Source organism: Mobula birostris, chromosome 11 (assembly GCF_030028105.1).
Source record: "Mobula birostris isolate sMobBir1 chromosome 11, sMobBir1.hap1, whole genome shotgun sequence".
NCBI classification, from domain to species: Eukaryota; Metazoa; Chordata; class Chondrichthyes; order Myliobatiformes; family Myliobatidae; genus Mobula; species Mobula birostris.
Window position 1 is genome coordinate 75,908,540 of NC_092380.1, and position 22,955 is coordinate 75,931,494.

The 22,955-nt window shown below is 42.0% G+C and overlaps 1 protein-coding gene across 13 annotated transcripts in view; it reads right to left on the reverse strand.

Moving 5' to 3' along the window:
• stk33 (serine/threonine kinase 33) overlaps positions 1 to 22,955 on the reverse strand; it is a 226,891-nt gene that overhangs the window by 38,012 nt on the left and 165,924 nt on the right. For 11 of the 13 annotated variants that reach the window (XM_072272561.1, XM_072272555.1, XM_072272558.1 and 8 more), the window contains 2 exons: positions 18,306 to 18,391; positions 14,485 to 14,727 (listed from right to left, as the gene is read on the reverse strand). In XM_072272561.1, the coding sequence (XP_072128662.1) occupies positions 14,485 to 14,727; positions 18,306 to 18,391 (329 nt within the window). Of the gene's footprint in view, positions 1 to 9,802; positions 11,027 to 14,484; positions 14,728 to 18,305; positions 18,392 to 22,955 lie in introns of those variants that run through there. The other 2 variants (XM_072272563.1, XM_072272562.1) reach the window with 2 other exon arrangements.

The following is a 22,955-nucleotide window of genomic DNA, read 5'->3' on the forward strand; positions in this document are numbered from 1 at the left end:
GATGCACCGAAAGGATATACACACGTTGGTAAAAGCAAAATGCTTGAGAAATATATGGGACAGTGTGGCCCGAGAGTCCGGAATGGTACATGGGCAACTAGCAAGAATGCCAGTAATGAGGAGAGATATAATGTGTTAAGAAGGAAGTGAGTCAGTGACTAGGGGGAGGTGAGAATAACTGGCGAATGATAATGTCAGTGGTTCAGCATGCTGATGAGCCAGCTATGGATTATGTAGAGCATAAATTTCAAGCATATGAGGAACACACAGGCTGGACAATCCAGGGAGGGATGATCCATTCTTACTGAAAATGCTGAAGGAGGCCTGAGCTCAGCACACCAAGAAGTTTTAGATTTGGAGATAGTAGTGGGATTGACCTACCCTGTGAACGTGTCATAGGTTGGGAGATAGACCAGAGGAGGGGAAAGAGAAATCATAAAGTGGATGTAGCTGCTTCAGTGACACTGAGGACTTGTTTTATATGCCAGCAACCAATCAAATGTTACAGCTGTGGCCTGCTGGAACATAGCTGGTTGCAGTGTCCCAAAAACAGAGGAAGCTGTAAGAATCACTCACCAAAACAGACAGAAATGACAGCAGTGCATCCAGCCACATTTATAGAGTTGCTGAGGGCAGCATCCAGTTCAGACAAGCGGATGGTGACAACCTCCATTGCTAGTAGTAACACAAAAGGTTTATTAGGAGGCCAACAATGTGATATGTTTTTTGACACAGTGTCATCAGTTTTGATAACTGATCTACACATGCCCATGACTGGATGGATAATTAACATTACCCATGCAGAGGGTGAAACAATGAGGGTAGTAGAGAAGCAAGTCTCAGATACATGACATTGAGGGAGTGCAGCTTCTGGCAGATTTTTAGGTGTGCTCAAACAACAAGGGAACTGTCCTGAGGACAGACGTACTAAGTAAGGCCAGTGCTCTAACAGATTCAGGAAATGGAGATATAACATGCACAGCAAACATATATGATTCACAGAGCATACAACATGGCCCACAGAGAGATAACAGCCCCATGCAGGGACAGAAGTTGGGACAATATACATGAATCATGTCAGCAGGTACCAAAGGTAAGGGACAAACACAGTCAAGAAGTGTTAAAAGCAGTGTAGCTGCCTGCAGATGTAACAGCAATTAAAGTAGAAAGGGCAAAGAAAGGAGCAGAAAGGGAATGAATGTGCAGATCATGTTGCAAACGATCAACAGAAGAATATGAGATGTCAGAAACTGAAGAGAAAGAAACTGCTGGAGTCGATTTATTCAAATGAAGTGGAGATGTGGTGAACTACTGTAACTGGATTAACATTTTGAGGGACAGCGCAAAACAGCAAAATATTGCTGATCAGAGAGAGCCTGAGGGAGAGAAGATAGTCCTCCCACAGCCAGATGACCATATTATGCTAAGGGAGCTCCCTGAAAAGACAGCGTTCGCTTCCAAGTGGGTGGAACCACAGGCGGTGCTCCTGATAAATTACACTTGTGTTTGTGTGCAGACCCAGTAAGGCAGCCAGTGGAAATACTGGAGTCAAATTAAACCGTATGATTCACCTTCTTGCCCACAGGGAGAACAAGGATTCAAGTCTATCCAGTAACAATGTCATCACAGAAAGTTTAAGTAATGAATACCAGCTTATCACTTCAGATCTGACCATTCCTGATGGAAGAAGACCCATGGATGAAAGGAATGGGAAGGCAAATGCAGAAGACACAGAGAATGTGTCAGCAAGCTGTTAATAACATGTTAAAATATACCAGTAATGGTACTTTATAATAAAGGCTGGTTCTGTGAGGTGGATGGTTAGTTACATGGATCAAGAGTAAAATATATTGGGAGAAAAAGATGGGAAGGGATCCAAGTTACAACAGGCAACAATTTTGATTGCAAGGCACACCGAGAAAGAGAAGAAATTGCACACAGCATCTGAAGGCAGCCACCCCAGAATGGAATGGAGGTGGACACAAATAAGCTGGGCCCAATTAGGCGAGCAATCAAAGGGACAGTCTGGGGTGGGGTGGGGAAACAGGGTGAGGCCCTTGCAGCCATCCCCATAGAGACCACCCCAACCCACCTGTAGATCAACCAAAAGGACTGATGGACCTGTCAGATTATTCTGACAATACACTACCACGGTAATAAATGCGAACTGTTACCTGTAAACCTGAAAAATCTTGCTGTGCCTCTGTGCCTAGAGTAACTACTGGTACCCACTGCTGAGTTTTAGCTGTCAGATATTGAAGGGGTGAAGATATGTAAATCTCAATGGGCCAGCAGAGGAGGCAACAACACATGAACAACAAAGCTGCATTTTAAAGACTGGCTGACTCTGAGAGAACAAAAGTATCCAAGATGATGATGTGACCAAATTTCTGAAACGTTATTGCAAGCTCTGCTTAGTCTCATAGATTGCCGATTAGGGATCATAGCGTAGATGTAAATGCACATAGGGACATAATAGGTTAGTAATTATGGAAAGGATCCAATGTGAAGAGCTCTTTTGCTGCCCTACTTAATTAGATACTTTCTAAAGTTTGACCTTTCTGGGACAGATTTATGTCTGGGGCCAAGAGAAGGGTATGTTAAAGAGTATTCTGGAGTTATAAGAAGATAGCAAGTACTAATACAAGCAAGAACCAGTCTTCAGTTTTAATTGCAAATCGCGAGCAGCAAATTGAATTTAAAAGCACAAGCTACCTCACAGACTAAGAGATATGGTTTGAAAAATGGTGACCATGTGACATAAGAATCTGCATCAGCCAAACATTAAAACAATGGGTTTGGGTTAATTACTCTGCATCAATCCAAATAACTAAGTAATTTGAACCATTTAGCTGATCAATTATGTACTCAGAGAGTCAAGTCACAGAAACACTAATGTTAGGTGCCTGGCTCTCTATCTTCAGAAGCTTTTCGATATCCTGTGTCAATTAGCTTGTCTCAGTAAAGGTGTGTAAACATTCAGAGGTTTCTCTTACTGTAGATATGCAATCCAAAGGGAATGTAGGATTTTGTGAATAAAACATGCAAGAGCCATTTTATACTCTTAACAAAAGCCACAACCCTTTACTTTCATTACAAACAAAGCTCACATTAACATTACATCAGACAGTGTCTCTTAAAGTGAACACAACAACTCAATAATGATGTTCGTGAATAATGTTGAACAGTTTCTATTATGAACAATATGAATCATCTGTTATTCATTATATTACCCTACACAAGCCCCCTCCAGAATTCACCAAAACCAGCATTGTGAATCTGTCTGGAGCTCATACGAGCAGCCTGGCTCAGGTGCCATGTGCCTTGGTTGAATAACTGCAGATGCCTCTGACTCATCAAGGGGTGTGCTGATACACACATGGTTATGTCGTAATGCAGAGGGTATGATAGCGGAACCATCCAGGTCTTGGTGGGCTGCTTCAAGGCACCCTATAGAAATACATTCAGGTTTACCCTTCGTCTCTACAATAAAGGTCTTTTTGCTCTGTTCCAAAATGCAGGACGGGCCATCATAAGGGGGCTTAAGGGAACGTTGACATGAATCATGGCAGACAAAAATAAGTGAGGTAAAACGTAGGTCACCCGGAACCCAAGTGTGTTGTATGCCAGGACACGAGGTAGGAATAGGTGCAAAAGAACTGAGTTTACTGAGGAAGGTGGAATGCTGCTGAGTTGCCAACCAGGCGGTCGTGGCATCAGGAATAAAATCATCTGGCACGCTTAGCAGCTACCCATACACCAACTCAGCTGTGCAGGACTGCAGGTCATCTTTTGGAGTTGTTCTGTGCCCCAACAGGACACACGGGAGATGATCATGCTAACATTTATCCATCAGGGAGGCCCTCAGACCAGCCTTTAAGGAACAGTGAAACCGCTCACATAGGCCAGCGGTCCCCAACCACCGGGCTGCAAAGCATGTGCTACCGGGCCACGAGGAAACGATGTGAGTCAGCTGCACCTTTCCTCATTCCCTGTCACGCACTATTGAACTTGAACATAGGGATGCCAACTGTCCCATATTTGCCGGGACATCCCATATATTGGGCCAAATTGGTTTGTCCCATACAGGACCGCCCTTGTCCCGTATTTCCCCTGCTAAGGTAGAGCGTTCCTATGAAACCTTTTGTGCCAAAATGGCATAAAGCGAAGAAGCAATTACCATTAAGTTATATGGAAAAAATTTTTGAGCATTCCCAGACCCAAAAAATAACCTACCAAATCATACCAAATAGCACATAAAACCTAAAATAACAGTAACATATAGTAAAAGCAGGAATTATATGATAAATACACAGCCTATATAAAGTAGAAATAATGCATGTACAGTGTAGTCGGGAAGATTAAGCCAAAACCGATCTGTGGAAAAAAATCGCCACGTACACGCACGTCACATATGCGCACATAGGTGCCCGTGCAAGGCTTCATGGTCATGGTAGTCTTTCTCGGGGTAAACACAAGTGTCCCATATTTAAAAACACAAACACGAGGAAATCTGCAGATGCTGGAATTTCAAGCAACACACATAAAAATTGCTGGTGAACGCAGCAGGCCAGGCAGCATCTATAGGAAGAGCTCATCAGGACGAAGAGTCTCGGCTTGAAGCATCGACTGTACCCCTTCCTATAGATGCTGCCTGGCCTGCTGCATTCACCAGCAATTTTTACGTCCTGTATTTGACTGCTACTTTTGTCCCTTATTTGGGAGTGAGAAAGTTGGCAACCCTAACTGTAAAAGACAAGTTGAGGTGAGTTTAACCCTACTTAAACACACCCCCCCACCCCGGTCGTCCGGTCCGCGGTGCAAGAAAGGTTGGGAACCCCTGACATAGGCCATCGGAATGCAGATGATGCAATTTAACAGTGAGGTTCTAACCCATTACGGGCCAGAGGTCTTATGTGAATTGGGGACCATGGTCGGAAGATATATCAGGAGGAGTGCCGAACCAAGCAACCCAGGTGTTTATGAACATACGAGCTAATTCTGCAGCCGCGACAAGCTATGGCCACCTGGTGGTACAGTTCACCATGGTAAGGAGATGTATAAAACAGCTGGGGAGGCGGGGATGGGGGAGGGAGAATCAGCCAGGGTCACATTGACAAGGTAAAACTATCACTCAGGGACCTCGAAACTTCATAATGGCGCCCAAAAGTGTCAGTTAATTTTCATCCGCTGATACACAATACAGCCTACATTCCAGTCTCGCACGCCCTGCCTAAGGCTATGCCACACAAACTTTAAAGCAACCAACTTCTGTGAAGTCTTCCCACCCAGATGCGAGAGGCCATGAATGGAGTTAAAAACAGTCTGCCTTTTGTTTGGAGGGGCTATTGGACGAGGGTCACCGGTTGAGACATCACACAGGAAAGAAACTCCTGCATCCCCAAACTTGACATCAGCCAACCACAGGCCCATGACTACTGTCCTTAAGACTGGACTTCTGGGTTGGTAGCTCAGTCACTGGCTATGCCAGTATAGACAACCCCGACATGTATGACATGACATCGATAGTGAGCCGTGGAAGGCAATCAGCCACGGCATTATTTTTCCTTTCGATGTGCTGTATGCCAGTAGTGAATTCCAAAATGTAGGCCAGGGGTTGCTTTCATGCAGACCAAGGGTCTGATGCCTTGACCATCACGTGCATGAGGTGTTTGTGGTCAACAAATGCTGTGAAATGTCAATCCTCCAGCAGAAAACACAAATGGCAGGCAAAAGTGCCATACTTCCTTTTGGAGCGGCAGAACTGCTGGGTGAAGAAGGTGAGCAACTGCCACATGCCCACAACCAACTGCTCGTGCACAGCACCCAGCACAGTCTCAGGCATCAGCAGTCATGAGTATAGGTGCGTTGGGGAGCAGGTGTGCCAGTAGGGTCGCATTCATAAGAGCTCGTTTGGTGTTGTTAAATGCTCTGGTCATGTCTGCTGACCACACAAGCATGCGATTAGGGGCCCTGCACAAGGGAGGCACTGTACAAGGGGAGCACAAGTTCAGCAGCTCTCGGAATGAAACGGTGTTAGAAATTCACTATTCCTAAAATCTCTTGTGTGCTTTGGTAGTGTGGTGCAATGGAAAGTCCATAATAGCAGTGACTTTTGACGGCAGGGGTGTTGCACCTTCTGTGGAGTTGCGGTGGCTGAAAAAGCCAATAATAGAAAACCCAACCTAGCATTTAGCAGAGTTAATAATTAGCCCATGTTGGCTTAAGTACTTGAAAAGTGTGCAGAGATGCGCAGGCAACAAGTATGTCATCCAGGTAAACAAAAGTAAAATCTAAATCTTTTAACACAGAGTCCTTTAGTTACTGGAAAGTCTGCGCTGCCTTTTTCAGCCCAAAAGGCAGGCACGGAAACACAAATAGGCTAAACGGGGTTATAACAGCAGTTTTAGGAATGTCCTCAGCGCACATAGGCTGAGGTACCCCTGACAAAGTCCACTTCGGAAAAAATTATCTTTTAAGCTAAACATGCCAAAAAGTCATGAATATGTAGGACTGGGTAACAATCAACGGTGGTGGCTTCGTTAAGGCAGCGATTAATCACTGCATGGACAGTAACCACCTTTGGGCTTAGGGACCATATAGAGGGGTAAAGACCTGCACACAATGTCAAGCATTGCCACATTCACAAACTCAGCTCTTCTGGATCCCGACTACACAAGATCGTGTACCAGTAAGCCAGTTGCAGAAATGCTTTGTGATTATAGTGGAAAATGTGGACTTGGTCAGGTCTGGGAATTCGCCTAGCAGGCAAGTGAATTCACATGTGGTGGTGCATGTATCAGACAGAGTCGTCATGAGGAATTTACTTGGGGTAGAAGGTAATGACCTAACGTCCTTTGCAACCACACGCCGACAGTTCTAAAGCTCTACTACGAGAAGGAGGGAGGAGAAGATGGCGGCGCAACGCAGCGCGCGCGGCCGTTCTGAATGAATGTCATATGTGTAACTAGGGGCCATGCACAATCCGGATTTGATGGAGACAGCCGTGAGAAGCGCAGAGGAACATCTGGAGTAACTTCTGAAATGCATGCTTCGCTGCCGCTGCCGCTGCTACTGTACAATCGAGAATCTCCAGAGACGAAGGCCTCAAATCCTTGGCTTTGCTTATCACCTGTTGCCAGGGCCGGGGTCGAAGCGCTCGGCAGAGATGGTGCTCGGTGCTCGGTGTCGAAGAGGTGGGTCAGAGGCTCGGAGTTTTTCGGACGGACTTGGAGTCGGACTGTGGTCAGATGCTTCCGGGATGCTGCATCGGCAAGTTGGTGGCGCTGGAGGTTTACCGTCTGCGTGAGATGATGGGACTTTCAAGAGACTTTGAGACTTTTACTGTGCTATGGTCTATTCTTATCAAATTACGGTATTGCTTTGCACTGTTGTAACTATATGTTATAATTATGTGGTTTTTGTTAGTTTTTAAGTTGGTTTGTCATGTGTTTTCATGATATCATTCTGGAAAAACATTTTATCATTTCTTAATGCATGCATTACTAAATGACAATAATTATGTCCTCATAATCATAATCATAGTCATACTAACAGTCCTTTCTCACATAGGAAATCTGTATCGAACAGAGGCCTAGCAACTTTAGCCAAGACAAAGTTCAATGCGTAGCAGCGGCATCGTGCCCCGGTGGTCATGTCCCATAAGTGCGTATCCTGCTGCTGTTAGCGGCCTCCAACAAGGGTCCATCGCTCTCTGCTTTGTAATCAATGGGCAAAGCTGGCAGCACACTTACTTGAGGTGCTTGTGTCACATTGGAAGTGTCGCCCTTAAAGGGCAGCTGTAATGGACAATGGACAACTCTGGCAGCTGGAACTGACAGTATTCACTGACCTTCAAAATCCTGATGCACTGGCACTGTCGAAGCTGCGTGAGGGTTGGCAATTCTTGGTGTTCGTGCCAAAGTGTGCATAGTAAAATCATAGAATTGGCATTGTCTGGTCTGAAATCTTGGCCATGAGTCTGCTGGAAGTTCTGCTAACAGGGCTTATGGAGACAAGGAAAGGAGGAGAAATGATGCACCTCTCCTAGGTAGAGTGTAGACAAGCGGCCACTTTAGCAAGCTCCCTATAGTCCTCCACAGATGCATTAGCGAAGGCTGTGCAAAATTGTTCAGGCATTTGTTACATAAAGAGTTCTTTAAAAACAAAGCAAGGATGTTGCTTGCCCAGGAGAGATAGCATGTGGTCCATTAGTTCTGAAAGACAAGTGTCACCCAGGCTAGGCAAGGAGAGCAAATGACTCAGACAGTCCAAAAACCTGTAATAGATGTATTTACAGAGTGACATATTTATCACATGCAGGCATGTTTTCTAGTAAACTCACCGCTCTGGCTGCTGTGGAACTACTTAGTGATGCTATGACATAGTAAAATTGGTATTGTCTGTGGTGATTTTGTCACACGGCAAATTGGGTTTCCATCTGTGTCAACCACACAGTAGCATGCTGCTCCCAAAACTCCAGCAGTGTCAAAGCGACTGCGTTGGTCGACATGTCATTGAGTAACTCTGGAATCATCCAAGAGCATCGGGGTCATCAATGTAGGATTTTGTGAATAAAATATGTGAGAGTTATTTTATGTGCTTAATAAACGAGAAACGAAAAACAATCACCTTACACTGACACTATAACGTCAGACACCGTCTCTTAAAGTGAACATAATAACTCAATGACAGTGTTTGTGAATAATGTAGAACCATTTCTATTATGAACAATACGTGTCAGCTGTTACTCATTATATTGCCCCACAGAAACATTGTCATTGTAACTATTCAAGTTGTATTGTATCACTTACAGTTGTTAAAGATATAAAAATGTGATGTACTTTTTCAGCTTGGGAGGCTCTCCAATGAGGGTCTCCAGAAGAATGCCTGTGTTGTGATGAATACAGACTTCTGTATCACCAGTGTCAGTGTTTCTCCGGTGAGTTTGATCGCAGTCACAACAGCCATGTGTAGTACATTAAGGATATGTGCTTTGTTGTGCCTGTGCTGAAGTGCCTAATCTGCTGCCACTGACAGAGGTAAATTTTAGTGATTACCTTGAAAAAATGCTGCAAAATTTAAGCCTACATTTTTATTTTGATGTTGTAAGGCAAATTAGAGTTAGAGCAATTAAACACACATGCAGGCCATGCCAACCATGTTGTCCACCTAGCTAATCCCAATTTCGCATGTTTGGCCCACACCCCTCTAAACCCTACCCCCTCTAGGTACCTATCCAAGTGTTTTTTTAAATGAAACCATTGTGCCTGCTTCAACCACTTCTTCTGGCAACTCAATGCATATGTTCACCAACCTCTGCATAAAAAAGTTCCCCTTCGGATCCCTTTTAAATCTTACTCCTAAGCCTATATGCTAGGGAAGACAGTTTTTGTTCATCTTCTCTGTGTCTCCCATAATTTTAAACCCTTCTATAAGATCGCCTCTTATTCTAAGGAATGAAAATCTAGCCTAGCCAAACTCTCCCTCTTATTCATCTCCCTGTAATCTATGAAAAGCTTTTCAACATCAACAACACTTCCTATTTTTGTGCCTTGTGCATTCACACACCAAAATCATTTATATAAATAACAGATAACATAGATCACAAAACCAATCTCTGCAGAACACCACAATACACTGGTTTCCATTCCGAGAAACAACCTTCAACCACCCTCTGCTTCCACCCTCCAAGCCAAGTTTGAATCTCTCTGGATTCCACGGACCTATTCTTTCAGACCGTAACTAACCAGAATTTGCTTAGATAAATGAAAAGAAAACAATGAGAGGAATAGCCTAATGCTAAAAGAGACAAAATATCGGAAACAACAGCAGATGAGAACACATTCTAAAGAGTATACAGTGAAACTCCTTTAATCCAGCATCTCCAGGGTGTTTGTTGACTAGCAGTTTTACTGTTGATAATCCACCACATATTTTATTCACATTTTCTTTAAATGTTACAAACTACAATCATAAATTTTACGTTAAACATCAAGGGACCATGAAAAACTGTATCAGGCCAAGTTGAAGGGGGATCCAACATTTTGAAGAGTTTACAGAGAACACAGTAAGTGCAGTCCTGTAAGTGGCCAGGAAGCATGGGAGCTGGGGTTCCTTTCAGCGGAAGAGAACGTAAAAGTCTGATAATGTGGAGAATTCAAGGAGTAACCAGAAATGCAAGAACAGCAGTTAATGTGCAAGTGCCGCGTGATCCTTTTAAAAAGAGTACTGGTACCGGATGTTCATGTCAGTTAATGTCAGAGTGTGCTGACTCGTTCACTGTGTAGTCGGGTGCCATTGGAGTGGTCCAATATGGTAAACAGATCCTCAATCAAGCAAAGAAACCAAAGCCGATTATATTACTACTTCCCCTGATAAATCAGTAGGTTGTAGACCTCTGGCCAGAAATATGCACGTTTCTTGCTTGCCACTTAGGACATTTAGTAAGCTGTTCAGTACTTGGAAAATACTTCTAGTTACTATATGCTAAAAGCAGATCCATGTCCACATCAATAATATCTGCTCACGGTATTACTTTTTTTCTGATTAAAGTTTCAAATCTTCACAGAACACAAATCTTCACAGAACTCTCCATCTCTGGGCAACTCTCCAATTTAAGATCATTATTATAAATAACACTGGACAACAATTTTTTTCAGAAGTGTTGCTTCCTCAAAATTTTTTTTGTTTATGATAGACTGCTTGAAGATGAACACAAATATCATTTTAGACTACTTGTATCACATAGGAATTTGGAGAAACAACAAATTAACTTTTATTGAATGTGTTTAATTGCATAATGGTGCTGATGCTTTGCAATAGTTCAAGTAAGTTAGAAAATATTTTGTTAATGATTTTCATTTGAACTCAGGGTCTGAGACTTCTCACTTAAGTGTCCAACAATAATTCACCAGCATTGATGGATTCCAGTTGCCCTGGTATTTCTTCTCCACGACCATAATATTCTGGTGAAACCTTTCACCGTGCTCGTCACTAACAGCACCAAGATATGCAGGCAAGAAGTCTAAATAGGAATGCAGAAAATGAATCTTTAGTGACATGTTGCACTTCATGGTTTTATATGCTTGCAGCATGCTTTCAACCAGCTGCATGTAATTTGGTGCTCTGTAGATGCCGAGAAAAATTTCAACAACTTCCTTTAATGCCTTCCATGTGGTTTTCTCGGGTCCCACTAGAAATTCTTCAAATTGCCTGTCATTGATGACCTGTTTGATTTGTGGACCAACAAAAATGTTTTCCTTAATCTTGGCATCAGCTATTCTGGGAAGCCTCTGTCTCAAACATCAAAATCCTTCATAGAAAATTTTGTGCCTGATGATAGCAGGTTCCATCCTTACAGTCCTGAACCCAATAATTATTACTGCCATACAGCAGCAGCGCTGCCTAAGAATGCCCAAGCATGCCTGGACAAGATAGGAAACTTTCCAGCTAACATTGTAGGCAACATTTTAATTGACTTGAATTATGAATTGAAATAATAAACATAAGTGATTTCAAAAAATGGTGCATGAAAGGGAAATTTCATGGTGATTTTCATGATCAGTAGCCCAAAATTCGTAAGATACACCTGAAGGTATTCAGGAAGCAAAATCTTTGTTGTCCAGTGCAATGATCATCAAAAGTCCCAACACCAATCGCTGCAGAACTTTCCTGGCAAATGACCTCAAGGCAGACTCATAACCATTAGTAACTAGATGCAGTTACACAAAATGTCTGCCATTCGGTAGCTTTCTTAGGTGTTTATTTTTCACTTAAAGTCAAGATAGTGAAACATTTCTGAAACTCAAAGCAAACACTGAAACTATGAGTTCAGTGGGCACCTCAAAGTAAACAATACACTGCTTTCTGAATATTGAAATTAATATATCTATAAAGTTGCCAATTGTAACAGAAAATTCTTTCCCAAGCAGCTGTTGGCTTTCAGTCAACTTCATAGTGAATTCTGGTTAATTGGGCCACCAGTTAATCAGGCCAGCCACTTACTTAGGACAACTGTTAAAGAACAAAACCTAATTGAGAAAATAGCTGAGATTCCCTTTGCTTACTGGGGACACCATGCCACTTAATTGAGATGGGAGACTTGCTGAACAGTTTCTAACTAGTGTCTGTCATGTGTACTTGTGTGGCCATTTGATACCACACCATGTCTAGAGAGAACAGCTCTTAAATAGGCAAACACGAGGAAGTTTGCAGATGCTGGAAATTCAAGCAGCACACATAAGAAACGCTGGTGAACGCAGCAGGCCAGGAAGCACCTACAAGAAGAGGTACAATCACCATTTTGGGCCGAGACCCCTCATCAGGATTAACTGAAAGAAGAGATAGTAAGAAATTTGAAAGTGGGAGGGGGAGGGGAAAATCCGAAATGATAGGAGAGGACAGGCAGGGGAGGGATGAAGCTAATAGCTGGAAAGCTGATTGGCAAAAGGGATACAAGGCTGCAGAAGGGAGAGGATCATGGGTCGGGAAGCCTAGGGAGAAAGAAAAGGGGAGGGAAGCCCAGAGGATGGAGAGCAGGCAAGGAGTTATAGTGAGAGGGACAGAGGGAGAAAAAAGTGAGAGAAAAAAAAGGAAAAAAAAATAATACCACCCCATCAGCCTCTGGATCCAACATATAATTCTCCGTAACTTCCGCCACCTCCAACGGGATCCCACCACCAAGCACATCTTTCCCTCCCCCCCCTTCTGCTTTCCACAGGGATCACTCCCTACGCGACTTCCTTGTCCATTCGTCCTTCCCCCATCCCTTCCCACCGATCTCCCTCCCAGCACTTATCCTTGTAAGCGGAACAAGTGCTACACATGCCCTTACACTTTCTCCCTCAGCACCTTCCAGGTGAGGCAACACTTCACCTATGAGTCGGCTGGGGTGATATACTGCGTCCGGTGCTCCCAGTGCGGCCTTCTATATATCGTCGAGACTCAACGCAGGCTGGGAGACTGTTTCGCTGAACACCTACGCTCTGTCCACCAGAGAAAGCAAGATCTCCCAGTGGCCACACATTTTAATTCCATGTCCCATTCCCATTCTGATATGTCTATCTATGGCCTCCTCTACTGTCAAGATGAAGCCACACTCAGGTTGGAGGAACAACACCTTATATTCCATCTGGGTAGCCTCCAACCTTGATGGCATGAACATTGACTTCTCTATCTTCCATTAATGCTCCTCCTCCCCTTTGTACCCCATCCCTTATTTATTTATTTATTTGTTTGTTTGTTTGTTTATTTATTTATCCCCTTTTCTTCTCTCTCTCGTTTTTCTCCCTCTGTTCCTCTGACTATAACTCCTTGCCTGCTCTCCATCCTCTGGGTTCCCCTTCCCCTTTCTTTCTCCCTAAGGTTCCCATCCCATGATCCTCTCCCTTCTCCAGCCTTGTATCCCTTTTGCCAATCAACTTTCCAGCTCTTAGCTCCATCCCTCCCCCTCCTGTCTTCTCCTATCATTTCGGATGTCCACCTCCCCTTCCCACTTTCAAATCTCTTACTATCTCTTCTTTCAGTTAGTCCTGACGAAGGGTCTCAGCCTGAAATGTCAACTGTACCTCTTCCTATAGATGCTGCCTGGCCTGCTGTGTTCACCAGCATTTTTTATGTGTGTAGCTCTTAAATAGCATCAGTTGTGTGTTTGTCAACAAAAATCAGTGATTTTTGGCACTGATAGTTGACAAGAAATAAGCAGCAAGACAATTCGGAACTATTTTGTTCACCCCGGTTTCAAGCATTTCGGCTTGGAAATGCCAGAAACAGCTGGGAGTGAAAATGAAACAATTTCACTACTTCAGCAAGTTAGGAACTACGAAGAAGTTGAAGGTATTGACAATAATCTTGAATGTTACAATGAAAAAGAAGATTTGGATGATGCAATTATCAAAAGCATTGTATGAGAGCAATCCATTATCTATACCAGGTTTCCGCATTGATTTTGTTCATTTACAGTCAGTCAAAATAATTTAGCAGCATATACTGGATTAATCCCTCTGTTGATAACATTAGGAACTAATACATAGTTTTATAGTACTGTAGTAATATTGGTAGTGTTCCAATATGTCCTATACTTCATTTAAGTATGTAATTTGTTACTCAGTTAAATGGTCATTTCTCTTTTTATACCTTTTTAACTACTTCCATGAAACTTCAACTAACTGGGGCAGCTGCATAATTGGGCCAAAATGTACTGGTCCCGATGCGTCCCAATTAACTGGAATCCACCATATACATATTCCAAGAAGCACTGGATAACTGTCAGTACTGCTGCCATTGCAGATTTTCCCCTTCCTCATCAAGAACTTAGGACTAATTGAATATCAGATTCCCAAAGATCAGTGGATTCAATCATGAGCAAGGATCAAACCTCCAAAAATCAGCTTCATCCAGCTCTGGACTTATCCAGAACCCTCTGTCTACAAGAAGCATCCATCTTTAACATTTTTCCCATATAATCTTTGCAGGTAATTTTACCTGCTTAGCTGGAGTGTAGGACTGTTTAATGCCAGAATCAATTTCTCTGGATCTACCAGAGATATCATCGCTGCTGGTAGGATTCTCTCCATCTTCTTGGCTAGTCCAGCTATTTTGGCAAACACTGCTTGGTACAGAACTATTTGTGTTTGATCCTCCTTCTTCATCTCCATCTAGATCATCTTTCCATTGTTTCATCATTTCGAGTACATTAGGTGGCCTTTGTGCGGCTGTAGTATCACCCTGGAATTCAAGGATTATGTTTAATGACTTTATACTGAACGAAAAGAAGTCCCTGTCCTTTCTAGCTACATTTCGTATACTTTGAGCTCAAGATCAAATTCTACCTCTGTTAAAATCTGGCAAATATTACCACTTTTTAACATGTCTTATTTACTGACTTTCAAGATGAATTACAATCCTTTGCCTTAAGTGAGAGTAGGTCACAAACAAAGTTTATTTTTCTCCGAGACCTCAGTAGTTCTCTCACTGATGACTATGCCACATTCTTATTAAATGTAAATCTAATGAATGATCACATGAATTACAGACTATCACTCTACATATTCTTGCATTCCATTAATGATATCTTGAACAAAGCACTGATGCATTAGCAAGTGCTCAATACAATCCTATGGTCTTATAGGAGAATGGGGTTGAGAGGGATAATAAATCAACCATGATGGAATGACAGAGCAAACTCAATGGGCTAAATGGCTTTATTCTGCTCCTATGTTTCATGTCTTCCAACAGGTAAAAGTAGGATTTCACTTTTTTTTAATCAAGGACTCTTGAGTGACATGAAATAAATCTAACAATTTTAATAACTTTGAAGTATTACATTTCAGAGTTAATGGGAACAGTAGACTCTTGCAGTAAAAACGACATAATAGAAAGGAATCTGTTTCTAGATTTCATGTCAGGTACCCAAGTACCCCAAGGCAGCTGCAAAACAAGCCTCCAGGCATTTGGAACATCCACTTCAAACATCTTGGAAATGCTAACCAATTCAATTGCTCTGTTGAGGTAATCTTTTGCATTATACACTGAAATACTGTCCGACACAAAGCCTGGAATATAATTTATTATATATCCTTTGATTTGAACTATACTGCCTATTTATTGACCATCAAAAGGCAAATCTAAGGGAACTAGGAGTCAACTAAATACTGCATTCTGCTCATAAATTATCCAATTTATCTAATTTAGAATTATGTCTTGCTATGCTGGATTCCAAACTGTCAGCTTTATAGTCCAACACCATAACTAATCATCTCTGTAGCCTTCAAAAAGAAACTTTAATTTCAAGGATAGAAAAATAATACATTACAAAGGAACATTCTATTGGATCCAAACCTCAGTTCATCAATCCAACATATGCATATTTGACAAGTTCTGATTTCACATGATGAGCTAAATACACAAAAATAAAAGGGTCCTGGAGGAAAAGGTTGTGCACAATAGCTTGAAACTCCATTAAGTAAATGAAAGTTAAAACATTTTCAAATTATGCTCAAGGATAATAAATGCTGAACAAATAAGACTGCTGGAAAAGGGTGACAATTAACTAATTAACTAATGAGCAGAATGATGACAGGTGCAGTTTCAAGAACAAAAGTATTAGCTGTTAATGTTAATGATAGAAATTACGATTAAAATAAAGAACAATTAAAATAACTGATGTCTTTGATTGTGCATTCAAAATTAAATTTCAATTACAAAATTGTGGCCAGATTATTGAATTCCCTGCTTTAGAACATAGAACAGTATAGCACAGTACTGGACCTTCGGCCCACAATGTTGTGCCGACCTTTTAACCTACTCAAAGATCAATCTAACCCTTCCCTTCCACGTAGCCTTAGAATTTTCTTTCATCTATTGCATCGGCCTCTACCAACATCTCAGGCAGTGTGTCCATACAGATACAGCTGTGAGTGAAAGCCTATCGCTGACACCACTCCCCCCCCCCATACTTTCATCTTATCACTTTGAAGTTACATACAATTGCATTAGCCACAGCCACATTCAAAATTTCTGAATGTGGCAGTGGCTAATGTTAGTTGTCCACTCTATCTACACACCTCTATTAAGTTATCTCTCATCCTCCTTTCCCAAATAGAAAAGCTCTAGCTTGCTCAACCTTTCCTAGTAACACATGATCTCTAATCCATACAGCATCCTGATAGATTTCCTCTGCAGCCTCTCTAAAGCTTCCACATCTTGTCTATAATGAGGCAATCAGAACTGAACATAATATTCCAAGTGTGATCCAACCAGAGTTTAATAGAGTTGCAACTCAATTCCCCAACTAATGAAGGCCAACGTACCATATGCCTACTTAGCAACACACATCAAAGTTGCTGGTGAACGCAGCAGGTCAGGCAGCATCTCTAGGAAGAGGTACAGTTGACGTTTCAGGCCAGGACCCTTCGTCAGGACTAACTGAAGGAAGAGCTAGTAAGAGATTTGAAAGTGGGAGGGGGAGGGGGAGGGGGAGATCCAAAATGATAGGAGAAAACAGGAGGGGGACCTGCTGCATTCACCAACAACTTTGATGTGTGTTGCTTGAATTTCCAGCATCTGCAGAATTCCTCGTATATGCCTGCTTACCCCGCCTATCAACTTGGGTGACAATGTTTGAGGAATCTATGGCATGAACTCCAAGCTCTCTCTATTCCTCCACACTATTAATCTTCCATTAACCCTGTATTCTGCCTTCCAGTTCATCTTCCCAAAGTGTAAGACTTCACATACTTTTTGGATTGAACCAAGTCATTTATAAATATCACAAAGAGCAGGGAGTCCCAGAACACATCCCTATGGAACATCACTAGTCATGGACCTCCAGGCAGAATACGGTCCGTCTACTACCACACTCTGCTTCTGTGGGCAAGCAAATTTGGAATCCATAAAGCCAAGTTTCCATGGATCCCGTGCCTCATAACTTTCTAAATAAACCTCCTTACTAAAATCCATATACACCACAACCACTCCTCCAGCTTCATCAATCTGTTTTGTCACTTCTTCAAAGAATTCTATCAAACTCGTAAGGCATGATCTGCACCTCACAAAGCCATGCTAACTATCCATAATTAGAGTATGCTTTTCCAAATGCTTGTAAATCTTGTCTCTGAAAATCCTCTCCAATAGTTTGTCCACCATTGTTGTTAAACTTACTGGTCTATAATTCCCAGGATGGTCCCTATTTTTTCTTGAAACAAAGGAATAGTATTTGCTACCCTCGAATTTTCTGGTACTACTACTGTGTCCACTGAGAATGCAAAGATCAACCCCAAAAGCTCAGCAATCTCTTCCCGCACTTCCCTAGTAACCTAGGGTATATCCCATACGGTCCTAGTGACTTGTCTGTCCTAATGTTTTCTCAGAAATCCAGCACATCTTAATGTCAATATGTTCCAGCATACTTGACTGTTCTATGCTGACCTCACATTCATCAAGGTCCCTCTCACTGGTGTATACTGAAGTAAAGTCTTCATTAAGGACTTCCACTACCTCCTCCAATCCAAGTACTTTTATCCCTCACTCTAGTCATCCTCTAGTTCTTCACATAAGTGTAGAATGCCTTGGGGTTTTTCTTAATCGTACTTGCCAAGGCCTTCTCATGCCCCATTCTTGCTCTCCTAAGTCCCATCTTAAGCTCCTTCCTGGCTACCTTATAACTCTCAAGAACCCTGTGGAAGGACTTGAATGCAACTTCACTTCAAATCTCTGAATAAATACAAAAACACACTTGAGTTTCATAGTAAAGGGTCCCACAGCATATTTTTAATATTCTCAAATTAAAATAGATAGTGCTTTACCGTGACCCATGGGTTGTCAAGAAGTTCATTGGCTGTGATTCTATGAGCAGGATCTACTTTTAGAAGACGTGAGAGCACATCCTTTGCTGCAAGTAGAACAAGGAATACTTGGTAAACCTTACATTTCAGTAGCATTATTTACAAAAAGAATAGAAAAGCTCAATACAATTTATCCATCTAACCTTTAGAAATCATAAAAATGTTTAATTGATCAGGAAAACAAAAATCTTAAAAACAACAGAACTTTAACAATTTATGTAGAATACATCCATTCTTTCCTGAATAGGCAATTGGCACTAAAACCATAAATCATCACAGAACATCTACATGCCCTCAATTTACAATGAGCCAAATTGCACTTGCTGTAGCAGTAGCTCCCACGAGTAGGTATAATCCCAAATGTGCATGGAATGAAAACAGAAAATACTAGAAACACTCAATGGGTCAGGCAACATCTGTAGAAAGTAAAATAGAGTTAACCTTAGATTCCAGGGCCCTTTGACAGAACTTCCTAACCTGCAGACCCACCAGTAACTTTTTATTTCAGATTTCCAGCATCTGCAGCACACACAGACCCATCACATGTTCAGAGTGAGCTGCAAGACAGATACCAATAATTCAGCTTCATGACTGGTATTACAGTAGAACTGGGGTCACAGGCACCATATGAAAGATAACATCTTACTTCATTTTAAGTAACTTTTAATTATTTGATGTTGTTTTAATGTGTTTTAATTTAAACTTAACATTTTTAATCATATTAGTTAAATAAATTTAATATGTTTTAAAAATATTTATGACCATCATTAAAAATAACGAACATTAAAGATAACTGTTTAAAGAAAATTTAGTCTGCTTTGATGGCCTGGAGCTTTAGGACATGCCACAAGTGGTCATTAAGCTCAAAGCTTATTCCATCTCATGTCCTGTCACCCTCCAAATTAAGATTAGTTAAATGGAACTAAGAAAATGTGGCGGTGGGGGACTAAGACTGCAGGTTAGATTCAAGGTGATTGGATTCATCATGACCAACACTGCAAATTTGTTAAGTAGCCTAGTTAAAATGCTCTGAAAGTTCTCAACATAATTCAAATATGAACAACCTCTCAACGCTCACACCCCTCTTTATATTGGCACCACAACCGTGGAAACCGCAAAGTTTCAAACATCTGAGACTGCACATCTCGCACAACTCTCATGGTCCCAAAACGCATGCTCCACAGTCAAGAAAGTTTACCAATACTTCTACGTTCTGAAGAGGCTGAAGCGAGCTGGACTATGGACAGCAATATCCACTACATTCTATAGATGGGCAGGTGAGAACATCCTAACATACTGCATCACTGTATGGTACAAAAACAACACTGCACGGACAGGAGGACTGTACAACAAGTAGATAAAACTGCCCAATGCATCACTGGCAACAGCCTACCTATCATCAAGGATATATACACCCAGTGGCTATTTTATTAGGTACACCTGCTCTTTAATACAAATTTCTAATTACCCAATCATGTTGGCAGCAACTCAATGCAAAAATGTCTTCTTCTGCAGTTGTCCATCGAAATCCGATGACGACGTCCACTCCTTTAACGGTGAGATCTTTGATGATAGGAAAACATTTTAACTCTGTTTTCTAAGTGTTTATTTTAAGTGTTTTTATCGCGTATTAGGTGTTTACTCAGATGTTGACCATGCCTTTACTATGCATTAAGTGTCTGTTACTGAGTGCGTGGGATTACTGTGATATTTGGGATGTAACCATTGAATGAAACCTGTGTACTTTTAACCCCTCGAGAAAAACGAATGTAGCCAAGTAAGAGAGATAAGAGTGATTGATTTATTAGTTAAGAGTAAAAAACTTACAGAGGTATGCTAACCCAGAAGGGCTATAAAGAATGCTGTGTAAAAACGACAAGGGAGCAGTCAGTGACAGACTTACACAGCCTAATCCACTGTCTGTCTCAGCTTTACATTGCAAATTAAAGTTTAAACATTTCTTGAAGAATCTTTGGCGCTTCCTTGTCATTTGTAAAACCACGACAAAACTGGCGTAGTCAGGCAGGATCGGGAAGAGACCCGTGGAAGAAGGAAACGGTAGATTGAAGGCGCTTCCTGGTCCCTGGGGGACCTCCACAGAGCTAACAGAATTCAGGGTGCACCCAAACAAAGGTAAGCGCTTTTTAGCGACAATTTGGACTAAGAATTCTGTTGGTTTGTGGGGAGATCTCGGGGACTCAGAAGTGTGAAACAACTGCCGAAGGGTCTCTCCGATTCAAAGGATCTGGCAGAATTGAGGGTTAAAAGGAGGCTCAGAGGATTAATCAAGAACACTGCAGTGAGGAGGGGTGAGTATGAATAAAGTAATAAGAAGTTATGTGAGAAAAATTCCACGTGGTGTTGGTAAGTCCCCGTGGATACCGCTTCGTACGAGACGAAGGGCTGAACGGACAGGAAAAGAAAGAAAAGAGAAAATCCTCGTGAATACCGCCTTAAGAAAAGTTAAGGGTCTGAATAGGCGAGGTGCAAAAAGAAGGTTCTGCGGATACCGCCCGAGAAAGGGGTCTGCACGGGCAGAACAGAATAGAAGATAAGGATAGCTTTAAGTAGATAATTTACACGCGGGTGAGAAGAAACCATAAGGCTAGATAGAAAATAGTATTACTTTGGTGTGAGACGCCAAGAATACCTTAAAAAGGGGAAGAACAATATGACAGGGAAAGGAACAGCAGTAGAAATATTGAATAGAATATTCCCGGTGTGTCAAGGTAATATCGCGGAAATTTCAGAAAAATGGGAAAAAAGAACCAAAAATCTGGTCACGAAGTGGCCGAAAGAAGGAACATTTGATGTAAGTTTATGTGAGGAAATGGAGGTGCTGATTAAAAATTATAAACCAAGAGATAAATCTAAAAAAAGGCAGAAAAAAAGAAAACAGGAGATAGAAGTGTTAAAACTCTTTAGGATGGAGGGAGAAAGATTGAGAAAGAAAGGACGAATATCAGTAGCAAGTAAAGAAGACAATGAGAAACAAGAAAAGCAGTTTGGTAAATCACAGGAGAAACCGAATAAAAGAGCCGACTCTATACCCAGACCTGAGAAATGTAAAAAAACCCCTCCCCCTTATTACGAGAAGGAGATTCTTAAACAGTGCCCTGTATTAACAGGAGAACTAGAACTGGAGGGAAAGTTTAAAGTCTGGGAGAACGAGGAGGAAAGAAGGAAATATGAGGAGGAGAGAGGGGCACTGTGGAAGGAGATGCAGGAAGATAAGAAAAAGGTAGAATGAGAAAGTAAGATAATAAGAGAACGTATCAAAGAGTTGTAGGAATTGAGGCTGAGGAAAAATCAGGAGGAGTTCCTGTTACAGGAACACGACACTGAACAGGCTGAAAAAGAAGATGATTTATCAGAAGAGCAAGAGTCAAGTAATGAGTATGAGGGTATAAGAGAGTGTAGACAGGGGATAGAAGAGGAGTTCCTTGAAGGGGAAAAAGAGAGAGTGGGAAGGGAGATAAGAGAAGCAGAGAAAGTGTATAGGAGATTACAGTGGAAATTGGGTTCCCCACTGGGTTTCCAACAACAGTTTGAGGAATTCGCAAGGACCCGAGCAAATGCTAGCCTGAATCAGAAAGAGAGGACTCTAAGGAGAAGTCGAGAAAATAGGAAAACAAGGGAGAGAGCAAACCCCGGAGAGATTTGTGTGGCAGCCAGTGAGAACGAGGTCAGAAGGGGACGAGGAGTCGGATGAGGAAGAAAATCAGAATATGGGGAGAGAAGGAAAAAAAGTGATGCCGTTGTTAGTAAAAGGGTCAGGACAAGTACAGTATATTCCTTGGGGCTCCCAGGACCTGGAAGGGCTGAAAAACACCCTGCCTAGTTTACATGAAGGAGCAGGGAAGTGGATTAGAGCTTTTGAAGAAGAAACTACAGGACGGTTATTGGCTATGGGAGATTTGAAGGCACTGCTGATAAGGTTGATGGGAACCTCCAAATTAAAAGAGTTGATGGAAACGGCTGGACTACTAAATGCGTTCAGCCCAATGACTGACGGGACCAGCTTTGACCAAGTGAGGCAGAGGCTATGGCAGGCCCTCAGGAAGTTTTACCCACCCAAAGTGGACCCCAAAGCTTTGAAAGGGGATCCGCTGGGGGACACTGAGAATCCAGCAGCCTATGTAGAAAATCAGTTGAAAAGATGGAGGCTGGAGACTGAGCAAGAAGTGGAAGACAACTCGTTTATGACCATACTGTTCCGAACCGCTGTTTTGGAAGCAATGCCTCCGCAAGTTAAATCTAAACTGGAGGAAGTGGTCTGACTGATGTCAATGAACTCACAAGAATTTAGAGACCATGTAATTCATAGGGTTGAGAAATATCGGGAAGACAAACGGAAGCTGATTGAGCAGCAGGAAGAGGTGCAAAGAAAGCTAACGCAAATGCAGCTTGAAGAACTTAAAAAGAAGGAAAAAGAGAAGGGAAAAAAGATGCTGCCAGTAGCACCCGATCTGAGTGCAACCATTGAAATGAATGAAACACCACTGTATGGAGGAATCGGTGGCGCTGTCAGACAGGGGCCAGAAAACCCCATGCCAGTAATAAACGTCTTTGGAGGAGCATTCCCATGAATGCCCTATCAGCAACAGAGTA